Raw genomic sequence first — 15,483 nt, forward strand, 5'->3', positions numbered from 1 at the left:
TCCCGTCGAGCGAGCGAGGCGCGCGCCCGGCGCGCGCAGACAGCTGGCCGGGCGGGGGCCGACCAGCCCCAGCCTGGGCAGCCTCCGCCGCCACGCCGAGGAGCCCCTGGCGCGCCGCCCCTCCCGCAGCAGCGCGTGAGCGCGAGGCCAAAGGGCTGCTCCGCCCCGGCACCTGCGGGAAGCGCGCCGCCTGCAGCAGTCGACAGCGCCCAGGCGGCGCCGGCCCCGGGCCGCGGCCTCCTCCTCCTCCTCCTCGGAAGCGCCGCGGGCCGCCCCCGCCCGACGGGCTCTCCCGCCGCCCCGCCTCCCGGCAGAGGCTGCCGGCCGGATTCCCTCGCCAGTGCCGGCGCCTCGGATGGCCCCCGCTGCCCGCTGACGGCCGCCGCCGCCCGGAGAGCCAGAGAGCTGGGCGGGCGGGGGGCGCCCCTTCGGCCGCGCCGCAAGAGGCCCAAGGCTACCGCGGCGCCTCGACCTTGCGGCTGCCCGCGGGCTGGGGGGCCCCGAGCTGGGCCGCTCCTTGGACGTGGTCGGCGCACCGCGAGGCGTGCTGGGCGCTCCCCCATGGGCTGACAGCATGCCTGTCCGGCGCGGGCACGTGGCCCCACAGAACACCTTCCTGGACACCATCATCCGCAAGTTCGAGGGACAGAGTAAGTGTCGTGGCGCCCGGCGGGCGGGGCTGCCGCCCCGGGATGCACCCCAGGCGCCGGCGGGGCCAGAGCGTGCCAGGCAAGGGGGGGTGCGAGGGGGGAGCAGAGTGGAGCCTCGCTCATGGTTTGGGAGCCTGCATGGAGGCGCGCCTGGGGGATACTGGGGAACCCCGCAGTGCGAGAGCGCGGGTGTTGCATGGCCGGGGTGAGGGGATCTGTGCAGGACTGCAGGGTTGCTCATGCCCAGGTCCTCCCCAGCGGCAGGGGGTGTGCTGAGTATGCTGGGACTGGAGGTGGCTTGTGCACTGTGCTGTGCCTGGGGTGGGGGTGGGGGTGCATAAGTGCATCAGGGAGCGTGAGTTGGCTCCAGCATGTGCCCACTAGCAAGTGTGTCTGTGATTGTTCCTGGGCACCTTTGGGGGTGGGGGAAGGACAACAAGCGCATCTGTGTTGAGAAGTGTGCGTCTATCACAGCAGTGTTTTGCACATTGGCCAGTATGGAGTGTGCATGGAGTCACAGTCTGCCTGGGGGAGGTGGGACGTGGCACTAGGGTGTGTTCATCTGCGCTGGGGACTTGTGTTCATGCTTCCAGCAGGTGCTTGCTTGCAGACGGCTGACAAGCATGGGGCTGCCCACCAATCCTGCCCTGCTGGATGTGGCCTGTCCACACCCTAAGCATGGAGGGGGGTACATAGGGGTTCCCTGGGACCATGGCTCCCCCAGCTTGCAAGGACCCATAGCGACCTCCATACAGGTGGCGATGGGCCCCGTGTCCGTCTGTCCCCCAGTGACTCAGGCTCCAGGAGGTAACTGTAGAACACAGGCCTGTGTTGGGTTGTAGGAGTCGTCAGCGTGTGACGGAGCGGGGACAGAGGAGGGCTTCTCACGTGTCTCTGGGGCATGGAAGGGGGCAGAGGGGATGCTGGCTGGGGCGGGAGAGATGACGAGTGTGCCGACATCCATGCCAGGACACTCAGAGTTGCACTGGGGGCCCTCGGGAGATGAACAGCGCTGTGGAGGAGCACATGGCACGGTGTGAGAGTGAGCGTAGTGGCGGGGCCCGGAGTGTGCCTGCCTCACGACGTTTGTGTATCTGGGAAGAAGCTGCATAGGAGGGTTGCGCAGGGTGGGAGAGCACACACGTGCTTATTCCGGTGTTTATTCGTTGCTGCTGGTGGGGCGCTGTAGGGATGATGCCAGGGGCTCGTAAGGCACAGGGCCCCTGCCAAAATGTCCCTTCTGCCATCTGCCTCTCCCGCCTTCTGCTCGCCGTGCAGCTCGTGAGACGAGAGTTTCAGACAAGGCTGTGAGAGAAACAAGCCGCGCAGACTGAGGTGACACCGTGACCTGTCTGAGTGGTGTGTGTTATTTTTCCACGTCTGCAAGCACATGAGCGCGCCAAAATCCTTGCTCCCGGCGGCCTCTCATGCGGGTCGTTCTGGCCGCGTGCCGTTTGTGTCCCGAAGCATCACGGCCGGGGTCTGGAAGGGGCCTCCGCCTCCCGCAGCCCTTCCACAAGGCCGGATTTCCCTCCCCTGAGCGAACGCACCCGTGGCTGGCAGATGCTTGGCTGACCTCTCCGTGGAAACCCCCGCGGAGCTCCTCCGCCGTCCCTGGGCAGCCCGTGCCAGGGCCGGCGCGGCTCGCGCGGCAGCTTCTCTCCGTCTCCGCGCGCTCCCCCTGCAGTGCGCTCCCGTTGCCCGGCTCTCCGTGCGGCATCGCTGCAGCGCAGCCGCCGCTTCCTCGCCCTCGCCCTCGCCCTGCGCCCTGCCCCTCTTCTTCGGGGCCGGCAGCCTTCAGCCGGCGGGCGGGACTCCTGGAGAGCGAGCGGCTGTTCTGCCCCGGCCAGGCCTCTCTTCTGCCGCGTTCAGGCCGAGGCAGACAAACGAGAGGGTCCCGGGAGAGCGAGAGAGAAGGCCGCGAGCGAGCCTGCCGCGCGAGGGAAAGCTGAACAGTTTGCGCTGGGGGTGTTTGGCCTTGAGAAGCGCGAGGAGGAGGTCGATAACCATCTCCGCATACTTCGGCAGTGGAATTTTACGGAGGAAAAACGGGCTGAATAAACATCACAGGCGAGAGCAGATCTGGGACATCAACGGGGAGCGGGATTTGGGGGTGGGGTGGGGTAAGGCCGGCAGGGTTGTAGCTCACAGGCTCGGCTCCTCTCCTGGGGACTGACGGCCGGTTCTGGCTGCTCCTGCCTTCCTTCTCTGGCCGAAATTTCAGCCAGAGCCCACAGAGTCCAACAGCCCAGGTAAAGGCTGGCTCTGGGGATATCTTGGGAGGGAGCCAGCTTGGGGTATGAGAGAGCCCCTCTTGAACTCACTGGGCCTGCCTCACTTTTTTTGGATGGGGGGGCACAGCTCAGTGGTAGAGCACATATGTCCATTAAAAAGAAGGGCCCAGAGTCAATGCAGTGCCCCCCTCCATGGCATCTCCCACGCATAGTGAGGCTGGGAAATGCCTCTGCTAGTGTGGTGTAGTGGCAAGAGTGTTGGACTGGGAGTTGGGAGATCCAGGACCTCCTTTCATCCTTCGGAAGATGTGACAAAGAAAGCTCTTCTGAGCACGTGCAGAATGCCCTTCTTCCAGGCACTGGGGGTTCTTCTCCCTCTTGCAAATTCCTGGGCTGGGAAGGAATGTCTGTCCTAGCAAGGTGGGGCTGGGGCTGGGGCTGGGGGCTGTGCTGTGCGGTGCTGTGCTGTGCGGTGCGGTGTGTTGAGCAGGAGCCTGGGCCCTGGCAGCCGTCCAGAGCTGGGCCTCCTGCGCCTTCTCACCTGAGTTGTGCAGGGAGCAGCGCGAGTGTTGACGTGCAAGAGATCCAGGTCCGAGCCGCAGGAAGAGTCATCTGTTGCCGCAAGGATGCTTTTGAGAGGCTCTGCCATGACAGAAGCCGCTGCGGGAAGGGATTGCCCCTTTGCCCCTGCGTGATATTGGGAAGGGAGTCCGATCTGGTCCAGTGGAGCCGGGGGGGGGGACGTGAGGGGCAGTGATGGGGGGTGGCCTCGCTAGTAGATCCAGGCTGGTGTTTCCACCTTGAGGCTGGGATGCCCTGGCCACCTGCTTTGCAGGCGAAATGGCTCAGGCCTGGAAGGTTTCCCAGCCACTCTGACTTGCGCCGTTGTCTTTGGGGCTCCCACCTGCATGCTGGACCTCTGCCCGTCCAGGCTCACGAATGCCAGCTGGAGGGGCCACGTGGCTGGGGTGATTAAGGCCTCATATGGGAAGGGAGGGAAGGGTGCCAAGGGGCCTTGGGTCAGTGCTCCCTTGGCCCTTGGTCAAGCCGTCTCACCTGGAGCGGAGAGAGAGCTGTGGCTGGCTGTGTGCCATGGGCCCCTTCGCGGCCTGGGTGGCAGCCTCTCCTTCCAGCATGCCGGAGTGCTCCTGGCTCTCTAGGTCCCTGGCTGCCCTGGGGTTTGGCCTGTGTGGCCTCGAAGGAGAGCCTGTGGCCTTTGGGCATGAGCGCTGCCTGTTGCCCAGGGCAAGTTCACCCCATGGCTCTTTTGGCAGACCGTTTTCCTTGCAGTCCTTGATAGCCTGGATGGCGAGGAATTCTTGGCAAGGGGCCATAGCTCAGTGGCTGAGCACCTGCTTTGCATGGAGAAGTTTCCAGGTTCGCTCCCTGGTGTGTCCAGGGAGAAGGGCTAGGTAACAGGTGATGGGGAAGCAAAAGATCATTCCCTGCTGGAGACTCTGGAGAGACAATACTGGCCCAGATGGACCAAGTCCAAGGGGCTCTTTCTCCCTCGCTGCTGTGGCAGGTATTTGGAGCATCCTTCACTGATTATGCTGATGGGTTTTGCTCATCCCTGGTGGGGCGGGGGGGGGGAGAGTGGTGAGCCAGTGCCCTCCTCCTCCCTGGCATGGACCCGGTGGAGTCCCACGTGGCTCCGTCCTCCTCCCCTGCTCCTGGTGTAATTCCCAGTTTACCGATGTGTTACTGAGGCAGAGAGAAAGGGGGGGAGAGATTTGAACCCAGATCCAAGTCCAGCTTTTTAGTCCCTGAACTACACCAGCTTGTGCCTTTGGGGACACCCCAGGGTGATCGTGCTTCTCCCCAAACCTTCCATGAGAGAGCTCCATTTGTGCTGCTGTGGGGGTCTGACCACACACCTTGCAGCCTGCCTTCAGTGTCGCAGGGCCTCACCTCGAGGGCACCCAGAGCTGTGTGGATTCATCCCTGGCCCTGTGGTAAGCTTCTCCGGCCCCATTTCTAAAATGGAGAGATGTCTGACCCACAGTCAGCCTCTCTGCCTTGGGTGCTTTGTCTCTAATCCTGGGGACATGAGGATGGGTGATGCTTATCCACTTTGCACATGCTCAGGGGCACCCTCTTCTTTATAGTTGCACCACATATGCTGTTCCTGAGCCCTAGGACTGAAGACGAATGCTGGAGCCATGGCTTCTGATCCTGGGGGAGGGGGGAGGAGGTTTCCCCGAGTTAACCCATTGGCCCCCAGCACTTCAGTCCAATTTGGAAAAGCAACAAAGTGAAATGTGTACCCAGGAAAGGGTTAAGGGTTACAAATGGCGCGCACAAAGAAAATATCAAGCGCAGACTTGCCGTGTGTCCTTTGCTGTTTCCTGAGATTTTCTGGGGGGCCTGGTTCGTGTGGTGCCTCAGTATCTTACGCTGGGCTCCCCGGCTCCTCCAGCCTGCACCCCAGGTTTCGCCTTTGGAGTCTGCCTGCATATGCTGCCATGGCCCCCCTTCTCCCCTCACTCCCCTCCTCTAGCATGGCATTTCTTCCCACCTTCTCACCCACAGCCCAGCACGCCATCCTGGCCTGGCACTGCGCTTGGCAGAGAGGCCTCCTGCTGTGCCTCCCTCTGGCGGGGGGGGGGCGTTCCTCCTGGCAAGAGAGCTGGGGAGGCGGCGAGGCTGTGGCTGCCCCAGGGTGGCCCCTGCGCTTGGGACTGGGCACCTCCTGCCAAGCCAGGCATGTGGTGCCGTCTCAGGGGACCCTGCACCAAAGTTGCCCCTGGCCTGGCGGCGGCGGGGGCTTCTCTCCAGAGACGTTGCTCCACAGGCTCCAGCCTCAGAAGCCCCAGCCTCGAGCTGCACGGAGAAGGGCCGTGTTTGGGGCACCTGGGATGTTTCCAGTCACAGGCTGATTCTGCCTAGCAGACAGGGGGGTGGTGGCTGTGCCCAAGGCTTGTGGACTGGGAGCAGGGGCACTCTTGCTTTCCCCCACCCCAGCCTATGCACCCATTGATGGCAGCTGTGTGGGGTCCTCCAGTTGGGACACATGGGGGGGACGAGCACCAGGCCCTACTTCTGCTTAAACACACGCCTCCCTTTCAGCCAGACATGCTACGGGGGCAGGCAGAGTGCAAGTGGGCCACACATGTTCAGCTGTGCAAGTGCACGATGGGGGCGGGGGGGGGGGGCAGCACTGCAGTGCATGAAGAGATGCTGCAGCCCAGTCCGTGAAAGCGGATTCCAGCTCAGGGCCTCCGGTCAATGTAAATGGGTTTAGGAGAAGGGGTGTGTGAGTGTGTGTTCAGCACACCCAGGTTCATTCAGAACCAATTAGTCATCCACAGACTCACTGCAATTACAGTGCTGTAGATGCAGCCAGGGCAGGAGGATAAGCTGGCAAAATGGGTGGCTTTTTGGCACTGAGGGATTATTGCTTTTATGTGCAGTGGGTCAGTCACAGGAGATGGTGGTTCATCTGGTTTAATTTGACATCAGAGGCAGTGATCTCATAGTCCCCCACAAGGGCCTGGGAGACAACGGGGGGCTGTCGCTCCATGGGGGAGCCCCTGCTTTGCACGCAGAAGGCCCCAGGTTCAATCCCCAGCAGCACCTGCAGGGCGGGCTGTGTGAAACCCTTGCCTGAAGCCCCAGAGAGCTGCTGCCCAGGATGGTGTCATGGGCAAGAGGGAGCAAGGTGGGCCAAGTGGCTGGCTCAGCAAGAGGCAGCTTCCAGGAGTCCCCTGCAGCCACCACCCTACCCACCACCCCCTGACTCTGCTCCTTCCCTACCTCAGGCACAGCGCTGCCTTCACCCTCTGGAGCGGCATGGGGCGCCCCGGTTCTGTCCAGGTGAGGGGGCAGAGCCCGCAGGCTCCTCCAGATGAGAGGACTGGGGCCTGTCCCAGCCCAGCCCGAGAGGCTGCTCCAGGCATCCTCCGTTGCCAGAGAACTGGAACAGATCAGCCCTTCTGCACTGCTGCTGCTGCTGGAGCAGTGGCTGCTGACGCGCATCAGCCCTTTCCCAGCCGCGGTCTCCCCACACACACACACAGAAGCCTAGTGCTGGAAGGGGCCATCGAGCCCATCTAGTTCAGTGCTCTGCTCAGTGCAGGAATCCAGTTCAAAGAACCCCTGGCAGATGGCTGAGGTTCGACCAGAATCTGCCTACCTATAACTTAAGCCCATTATTTCATGTCCTACAGCCTTGGATGATAGAGAACAGGTTGCGGCCCTCTTGTGTGCGACAGCCCTTTGGCCACTTGGAAAGTGCTATCATATCTCCCCTCACTCTTTTCTTCTCTAGGCTAAGCATACCTGGTTCCTTCAATCTTTCCTCATAAGATGTAGTTTGTTGTCCTCTGATCATCTTTGTTACCCTTCTCTGAACTTGTTCCAATTTATCTGAATCCTTCTTAAAGTGTAGTGTCTAGAACTGGACATAGCATTTGAGGTGTAGTATGACCAGCACAGAGTAGAGTGGAACTATTATTTCCCTTGATTTTGAAACTATACTTCTATTGATGCAACCTAAAATTGCATTTGCCTTTTTTGCAGCCACATAACACCGCTGACTCGTATTCAACTTGTGATCAACTAGAACACCAAGATCCTTTTCACATGTACTATTGCCCCTCTTATATCTGTGTTTTTTATTTCTTTTTCCTAAATGGAGAACTTTGCACTTGTCTCTGTTAAATTGCATTCTGTTATTTTCTGCCCAGTCATCTAAACTATCAAGATCATTTTGAATTTTGTTTCTGACTTTTAAGGTATTAGCTCTCCCTGCAAAATGTTGGGTCATCTGCAAATTTTATAAGCATTTCTTCACCTCTTCCTCCAAGTCATTAATAAAAATGTTGAAGAGTACAGGGCCCAGGACCAAGCCTGCAGCACCCCACTCAATACCACTCTCCAGTTTGATGAGGGACCATTGGTGAGCACGCTGTGAGTACGGCTCTCCAGCCCCGCTGTGGATCCACCTGGTAGCAATGCCATCCAGCTCCCACTGAACTAGCTTGCTAATCAGGATTTCATGGGGCACTTTGTCAAATGCCTTGCTGAAGTCAGGTTATGTTATGTCCCCAGCATTTCCATGATCTACTAAGGAAGTTACTTGACTGTAAAATGAAATAAGATTAGTCAGAGAGCTTTGGCTATTGGGTGGTATAGAAATGAAATGAATGAATGAATGAAAGAAAGAAAGAAAGAAAGAAAGAAAGAAAGAAAGAAAGAAAGAAAGAGTCTGGCAGGACTTGTTATGGACAAATCCATGCTGCTTTGTAGTGATCACTGCATTCGTGTCAAGGTGCCTACAGACTGAGTGTTTATAAGAACTTAAGTACCTTTAAAAAGCCATGATGGACCAGAGCAAGGTCCAGGTAGTCCAGCATTCTCTTCACACAGTAGCCAACCAGCTGCCCACAGGAAACCCACAAGGTGGGCATGAGTCCAACAGTGCCCTCCTGCCCATAATCTTCCCTAGAATCTTCCTAGGTATTGACAGTTCCCTGGATCTTCCTTTTTAAAGATAGGGACAATTTTTTCCCTCCTCTGGAACTTCACCTGTTCTCCAAGATTTTGCGAAGATAATAGACAGAGGTTCCAAGATTCCATCCACTAGCTCTTTCAACACCCTAGGATGTAATTCATCTGGACCTGGGGACTCGAACTCTTAGAACCTCTATCTATTATCTTTGTGAAAACCTGGAGAACAGGGGAAGTACCAGAGGAAGTGAGGAGGGCAAAAATTGTCCCTGTCTTTAAAAAGAAAGACATTCCCTGACTGTCTCCCTATCATCCTCAAGATCACTCCTACCCCATTAGCCAGTTTGTCAAATATGCCAGAGGGGGCACAGATCCACTTGAGCAGAAGACTGAGCCAAAATAGGGGTTGAGCAGTTTTACCTTTTCTTGTCACCTATCAGCATTTTGCCATCCAGGGCTCAGTCCTGGGCTCTGTGCTCTTCCACATTTTTATGAATGACTTGGAGGAGGAGGTGCAGGGAATGCTGATCAAATTTGCAGATGACACAAAATTGGGCAGGATAGCTAATACTTTGGAAGACAGAAACAAAATTCAAAGTGATCTGGATAGACTGGAGTGCTGAGCAGAAAACAACAGAATGACATTGAATAGGGATCAATGCCAAGTTCTGCACCTAGGAAAACGAAACCAAATGTACACTTACAAGATGGGGGATACATGGCCCAACAACACTACAAGCGAGAAGGATCTTGGAATTGTTGTCGATCACAAGCTGAATATGAGCCAACACGGTGATGTGGCTGCAAAAAAGGCAAATGCTGTTTTGGGCTGCATTCACAGAAGCATTGCTTCCAAATCCCGGGAAGTATTAGTTCCCCTCTACTCAGCACTGGTTAGGCCTCATCTGGAGCACTGTGTCCAGTTCTGGGCACCACACTTTAAGAAGGATGCAGACAAACTGGAGAGGGTTCAGAGGAGGGCAACGAAGATGATCAGGGGACTGGAAACAAAGCCCTATGAAGAGAGACTGAAAGAACTGGGCATGTTTAGCCTTGAGAAGAGAAGACTGAGGGGAGATATGATAGCACTCTTCAAGTACTTGAAAGGTTGTCACAGAGAAGAAGGCCAGGATCTCTTCTTGATCATCCCAGAGTGCAGGACACGGAATAATGGGCTCAATTTACAGGAAGCCAGATTCCAGCTGAACATCAGGAAAAACTTCCTGACTGTTAGAGCAATACAACAATGGGACCAATTAACTAGGGTGGTGGTGGGCTCTCCCACACTGGAGGCCTTCAAGACGAGGCTGGACAGCCATTTGTCAGGGATGCTCTGACTTGGATTCCTGCATTGAGCAGGGGGTTGGACTCGATGGCCTTGTAGGCCCCTTCCAAACCTACTATTCTATGATTCTATGATTCTATGATGATCAGGGGACTGGAAACAAAGCCCTATGAAGAGAAACTGAAAGAACTGGGCATGTTTAGCCCTGAGAAGAGAAGACTGAGGGGAGATATGATAGCACTGTTCAAGTACTTGCAAGGTTGTCACAGAGAGGAAGGCCAGGATCTCTTCTTGATCATCCCAGACTGCAGGACACGGAAGAATGGGCTCAAGTGACAGGAAGCCAGATTCCAGCTGAACATCAGGAAAAACTTCCTGACTGTTAGAGCAATATGACAATGGAACCAATTCCCTTGGGAGGTGGTGGGCTCTCCAACACTGGAGGCATTCAAGACGAGGCTGGAGAGCCATCTGTCAGGGATGCTCTGACTCGGATTCCTGCACTGAGCAGGGGGTTGGATTCGATGGCCTTGTAGGCCCCTTCCAACCCTACTGTTCTATGATTTTATGATTTTTGCTGAGCAGCTGATCTACCTCCTTTTGTCCTCCTCTTACTTTGAACATATCTGAAGAAACCCTTTTTGTTATTCTTAGCTTCCCTCACTAACCTCAGCTCATTCTGAACTTTATTCTTCCTGTCACCATCTTTGCAATTCTGGCTATCCACTCGCTCGTAGGCTTCCTTAGTGACTTGTCCCTCCTTCTGCCTCTGCATGTGTCCTTTTTGATTTTCAGATGATGCCTATACTTCTTCTGTAGCCATATTGACTTCTTCTGTTATCTTCCATTTTTTTCCTCATTGGGAATGTTTCTGATTGTGCCTTTAGTGCCTCCTTTTTAGGAACTCCTCTTCCCTCTTGAACTCCTCTTCCTTTAAGGTTTTCCTGCCATGGAATCCCATCTACCGTTGGTCAGAGTTTATTAAAATCAGCTTTCCTGAAGTCCAAGGCACGTGCTTGGCTACACTCAGCTGTAGTTTTCCTTAGAACCCAGAGCTCAAACACTGCGTGGTCACTTTCCCCCAGAGTTCCTGCTACTTCCACCTCATCAGCTAACGCTTCCCTGTTGGTCAGAATCCAGTCAGCACATATATTGGTGGCTGCTCTAGGGCGGCTGGGTAGCCACCCCTGTAGTCATGGGGGGAGGGGGCTGTGGATGGCTGGCAGAGGGGATGCGGCGCTGGCCACCCCAGGACAAGACCTCCTCCCCACCGCAGCACCCTGCGCCGGCTCCTCCAGTAGAGTTTCCAGGCGTGGGCTGGCGTCCACCCAGAGTGGTAGGCACGGGGCAGAGCAGCCCGCACCAGCCTAGCTAGGGAGCCCTCTGCAAAGGTTTGCCTCACAGTTTCCTTCTCTCCTCCGCCTCAGGCCGCAAATTCGTCATTGCCAACGCACGGGTGGAGAACTGCGCCATCATCTACTGCAACGATGGCTTTTGTGACCTCTGTGGCTACACCCGGGCCGAGGTCATGCAGAAGCCCTGCACCTGCGACTTCCTGTACGGGCCACGCACACAGAAGAGCTCCGTGGCACAGATCGCGCAGGCCCTGCTGGGCTCGGAGGAACGCAAGGTGGAGATCTGCTTCTATCGGAAAGACGGTAAGGCGCGCCAGCGAGGCTGGCGTCTGTACAGCCCGCTGCCCTGCTTTCAGGTGTCTGGTACCTCTGGCCGGGGCTCGTCATCCTCGGCCGTAGCGTTTCCCAGTGACTGTGTCAAGATCAGCCATGGTTTGCAACCTGGGTGAATTCTGCAAGGGAGCACGCCCATTCCGTCTCCCGCGTGAGAGCCCATCCGATGTTTGGAGACCAGCCAGCCATGTCTCCCTTTAATCTTTTCTTCTCCGGGCTAAACATGGCCTGCAATCTCAACTGCTCCCCATAGGACTTGGTTTCCAGACCCCTCACCATCTGGATGAGCTGAGGTGTCCCAGATGCCCCTGGGAGCCTTTGAACGGGGCAGCGCCCATGGGCGCCCCCTCCGCTTACTCCCTGCCCCCCAGCAACGCCAGAGGCCAACAAGATGTTCAGAGAATGGGGCTGGGCGGCGGGAGGGGTGTCTTCTGACTGTGTGGGGTGGGGGTGCTGGCCTGTTCCCTAGCTCCCTTTGCAGCATGGGTCTCACTCCAGGGCTACCAGCTGTCTTGTCTTGGAGAAACCCCACCTGGGGAATGGGGAAGTGTGGTGGGAGGGCTAAGAGGGTGAATGAGAGGGAGGCAGGTCTCCAGGAGGTGAATCCAACGCCCCCCCGCCACTATGCTTTTTGACAGTGCAAGTGCGGGGGCGGGGGAGTGTCTTTCCACACTAGGCATCTAGCATGCAGTTGCCACAATTCATTCACTCGCTTTTCATGGGGCTACCACACAATGCCCTCATCCAGTCACTGCCACCCTGGTTTTTCCCCAAGGTGCTTCCACCTGTTCTCAGACCACAGAAAGTCCAACTTTTTCCTGAAGAATGGAAGGGCAGCACATTCTGCACAGCCGTGCATGCCTCTAGCGCTGCCCTTCCACCTTTGCAAAATCGGGGGCAGGAGTCAACGTGGGCAGTGAAGTATTGGGAAAGTGACCCTGTCCCCGCTCAGCACTCATTCGTTATGACCCTTGTGGCGGGTGCCATTTTATGACCCTGTTTACCCTTTTAAATCTTTAATTAGTGCTAAAACAATTCTTTGGACAACACTATACTATGTGTGTGTGTGTGTGTGTGTACACACACACACACACACACACACACGAGAAATATAGTGTTGTAACACCATAATGCTATAACGTTACTTCCCCACACTTTTTTTTTAAAGAAAGGAATTTTAAATCCTTTTTCTGCTCACCACTATTAACCATGTTGCTAAAGTAGTGGTGACTTGAAAGTTTTTACAAAAACATTTTTTAAAATTAGCATGTATTGTATTGTAGTGTTATGGCATTATAACACCATAATACAAAAATTAACATTATAGCATTATGGTGTTACAGAACTATACCTCCTTCATTCAAAAACAAATATAGCCAGAAAAGCATTATAGAGCTAATTTAAAGACTGACTTTAAAAAATAAACAGGGTCCTAAAATAATGCCCACCACAAGAGTCATAGTGAATGTGTGCTGAGCGTCAAATGGCCCCACCCACAGAAGCTGTGTCATGCTGACTGGCATGGACAGAACTAGCAGGATGCGCACACAGGAGAAGTGTAATACTCCTGAGAGAGTGGCAAGTCAATTGCAATTCTGCTTACAATGGAAGAGCCATTATTGGTTGGCACTACAGTTTACCTGTCTGGAAGCGGCCAAGGATATAGGAGGAAACGGGATGCTGCCATCCACCAAGTCAGACCATCTCTACAGCTAGCCCAGTTCTGTCGACACTGACTGGCAGCAGTAGCTCTCCTTTCAGGCTTTCAGGCAGGAGTTTTGCCATCTGGAGATGTCAGGAACTGAACCTGGGACTGTTTCCATGCAAAGCAGGGCCTCTGTCCCTGCTCTGTGGCTTTTTGCTTATTTTGCACAACGTGCGTTGCTCTGGAAGCAGTGGTGGAGGCACACGGGACTATGCAGGGTGCTGGGCCTCTTTTGCCCAGTCCGAGGAATCCTGCTTGGTCACTCTGGTTTCTGAGATTCACCTGGCAGTGCTTACAGCCATAAGGACCAGTTTCTGCTATGTACTGAATCTGTGCACAAAGTGTTTGTTTTCCTGTACCACTGCTGTTGGTAAACAAAACAAAAAACAAAACAGCAATCACCTGTCTTACCTAGGAACTGCTTCTCTCACCACAGTTGGCATGTATTGAGTTCTGAAATTCTGAACATTTGAGTAGTATTTTGAAAGTGAGGTCGTGGTGCTAGGATTTTGCGGGCCCACAAGCTTGGTACTTCCAATGGGGCAAGTGGGGAGGAAAGCAGAGAACTAAGTCTCTCTCTCTCTCTCTCCCCTGCCCCCTCTCTCTGCACCTTTGAGCTTCTGAGGTGTCCTGTGAGAGTGGTGAGGGGGTACTGGTGACTTCAAGGGCCCAGCAAGCACCCAGCCTCACTGCCTTCTGGACAGCTGTCTATCAGGGATGCTTTAAACTGGATTCCTGCACTGAGCAGGCCTCCATGGCCCCCTCTGACTCCAGGACTCTGGAACTCTAGAGCCAGGCCTCTGGGCCATGACAACAAGAATGTTCAAATCTATGGCACAGTAAATGTGCATAATGGCTGGCTTGATTTTGATATGATAGATGGTTTATTTAAAAATGCAGCATTCCTGGGACTTGGGCAGGCAACCAGAACCTATCAAGGATGCCTGTTAACAGGAGCACCAGAAGTCTCTTTCCTAGCTAGAAGAAATATTTCAAATTCTTAGGCCCCACCAGCATGAGGGGAGGCCAGAGTCCTGTGGAAGAGTGCAGGCTTTGCATGCTTGAAGTCCCAGCCGTGGCCCCAGGCAGCGTTCCAGCCAGGCCAGCTGGGAAGTGTCCTTGGAGGGACGCTGCCAGTCAGATCAGGCAAAACAGGGCTAGGTGGACTCTGCCTGTGCAGCGCCTCTCCAGGCTCACGGCTCCGGCATTTCGGGATCCCCACTGCAGGTCAGGGCTTCAGCCCTCTAGAGGACTGGGGAGAGTTTCCATATGTCTAGGAGCCAGAAGAAAACATCCAGGAGCCCCTGTGGCACCTGGGGCCTTCTAGCCCTTGGCAGTATGGGCAGTGAAAGTGAGAGAGATTTTCTTGTCAAATGCTCAGAGGGCTGGCAGGATCCAGAGCCAGCGCGGCGTAGTGGCGAGAGTGTTGGACTGGGAGCCGGGAGATCCGGGTTCTAGTCCCCGCTCGGCCATGGAAGCTCACTGGGTGACTTTGGGCCACTCGCAGACTCTCGGCCCAACCCACCTCACAGGGCTGTTGTTGTGAAGATAAAATGGAGAGGAGGAGGATTATGTACGCCGCATTGAGTTCCTTGCAAGAGGAAAAAAGGCGGGATATAAATGCAAGCAAGCAATCCTCGTGGCAGACCGTTGGTGGTATGGAAGGCCTTTGCCTGTTCCTTGCAAGGCTGACTGATTTTGGAAACATTTCTTTCTGGCCTCTCCCTGGGCTTGATGCATCATGCGCACAGTTGCACGCTCTCTTGACTCACTTTCTGCCCATTACAGTGCAGAGGAACATTTGGGATTGTGCTGCGGGGGGGGGGGGTGGAGGAACTTGCAGGAGGGAGGGTCGTGGTGGCTAGGCAGGGCTAGCTAGTGATCTGGGTAGCTAAGCAGATGGACCTCTTTCCCATGAATTTGTTGTATTCTTTAAGAATTCATTTGGGCTAGTAACTATTGCCACATCTTGTAACAGAGAATTCCATAGTTTCACTTTGTCCTATGTGAAGAAGTCCTTTCTCTTGTCTGTCCTGAATCTCCCCCCGCCCCCTCCCCATTCAGCTTCATGGGGGGACCCCTTTGGTTTCTGGTATTGTGAGAGAGGGAGAGAAATGCCTCCCTGTGCCCTTTCTCCACACCGGACATACGTGCATGTGGCCCCATCAGGCTCCCTCTTGCTTATTTCTTGTTGCATTTTAACTGAAAAGGGCCCAAGCTCCCTCGTCCTCGCACAGATCCAAGCACCTCCTTGGGAGGAACATGTTTCTGGATTTTCCAGACTGGGGCTTCTGCCATGCCAAGTAGGATGCAACAGTGGGTGCCAGAAGTCTGGGCTGGGGGCTTTTGAGCTGCATTTTGGGATTGGGTGTCAGATTCCTTCTTACCTCTTCTACCTTCTCACAGCATCCGATGCCTCTTGCTTCCCTGCGGTGCTGGTTTCACTGCTGTGTGGAGGGTGGGATTAAGG

At 55.5% G+C, this 15,483-nt stretch overlaps 1 protein-coding gene across 2 annotated transcripts in view; it reads left to right on the forward strand.

The window, feature by feature from the left end:
- Nucleotides 1–440: 440 nt before the first annotated feature.
- Nucleotides 441–15,483, forward strand: part of KCNH2 (potassium voltage-gated channel subfamily H member 2) — a 114,980-nt gene continuing 99,937 nt past the window's right edge. For both annotated transcript variants that reach the window (XM_084859693.1, XM_084859694.1), the window contains exons 1-2: nucleotides 441–650; nucleotides 11,048–11,278. In XM_084859693.1, the coding sequence (XP_084715819.1) occupies nucleotides 575–650; nucleotides 11,048–11,278 (307 nt within the window). In that variant the 5' untranslated portion in view covers nucleotides 441–574. The remainder of the gene's footprint in view (nucleotides 651–11,047; nucleotides 11,279–15,483) is intronic.

The sequence above is a fragment of the Heloderma suspectum genome, chromosome 5 (genome assembly GCF_057233095.1).
Source record: "Heloderma suspectum isolate Gila_16-S chromosome 5, 16-S_ref, whole genome shotgun sequence".
NCBI lineage: Eukaryota > Metazoa > Chordata > Lepidosauria > Squamata > Helodermatidae > Heloderma > Heloderma suspectum.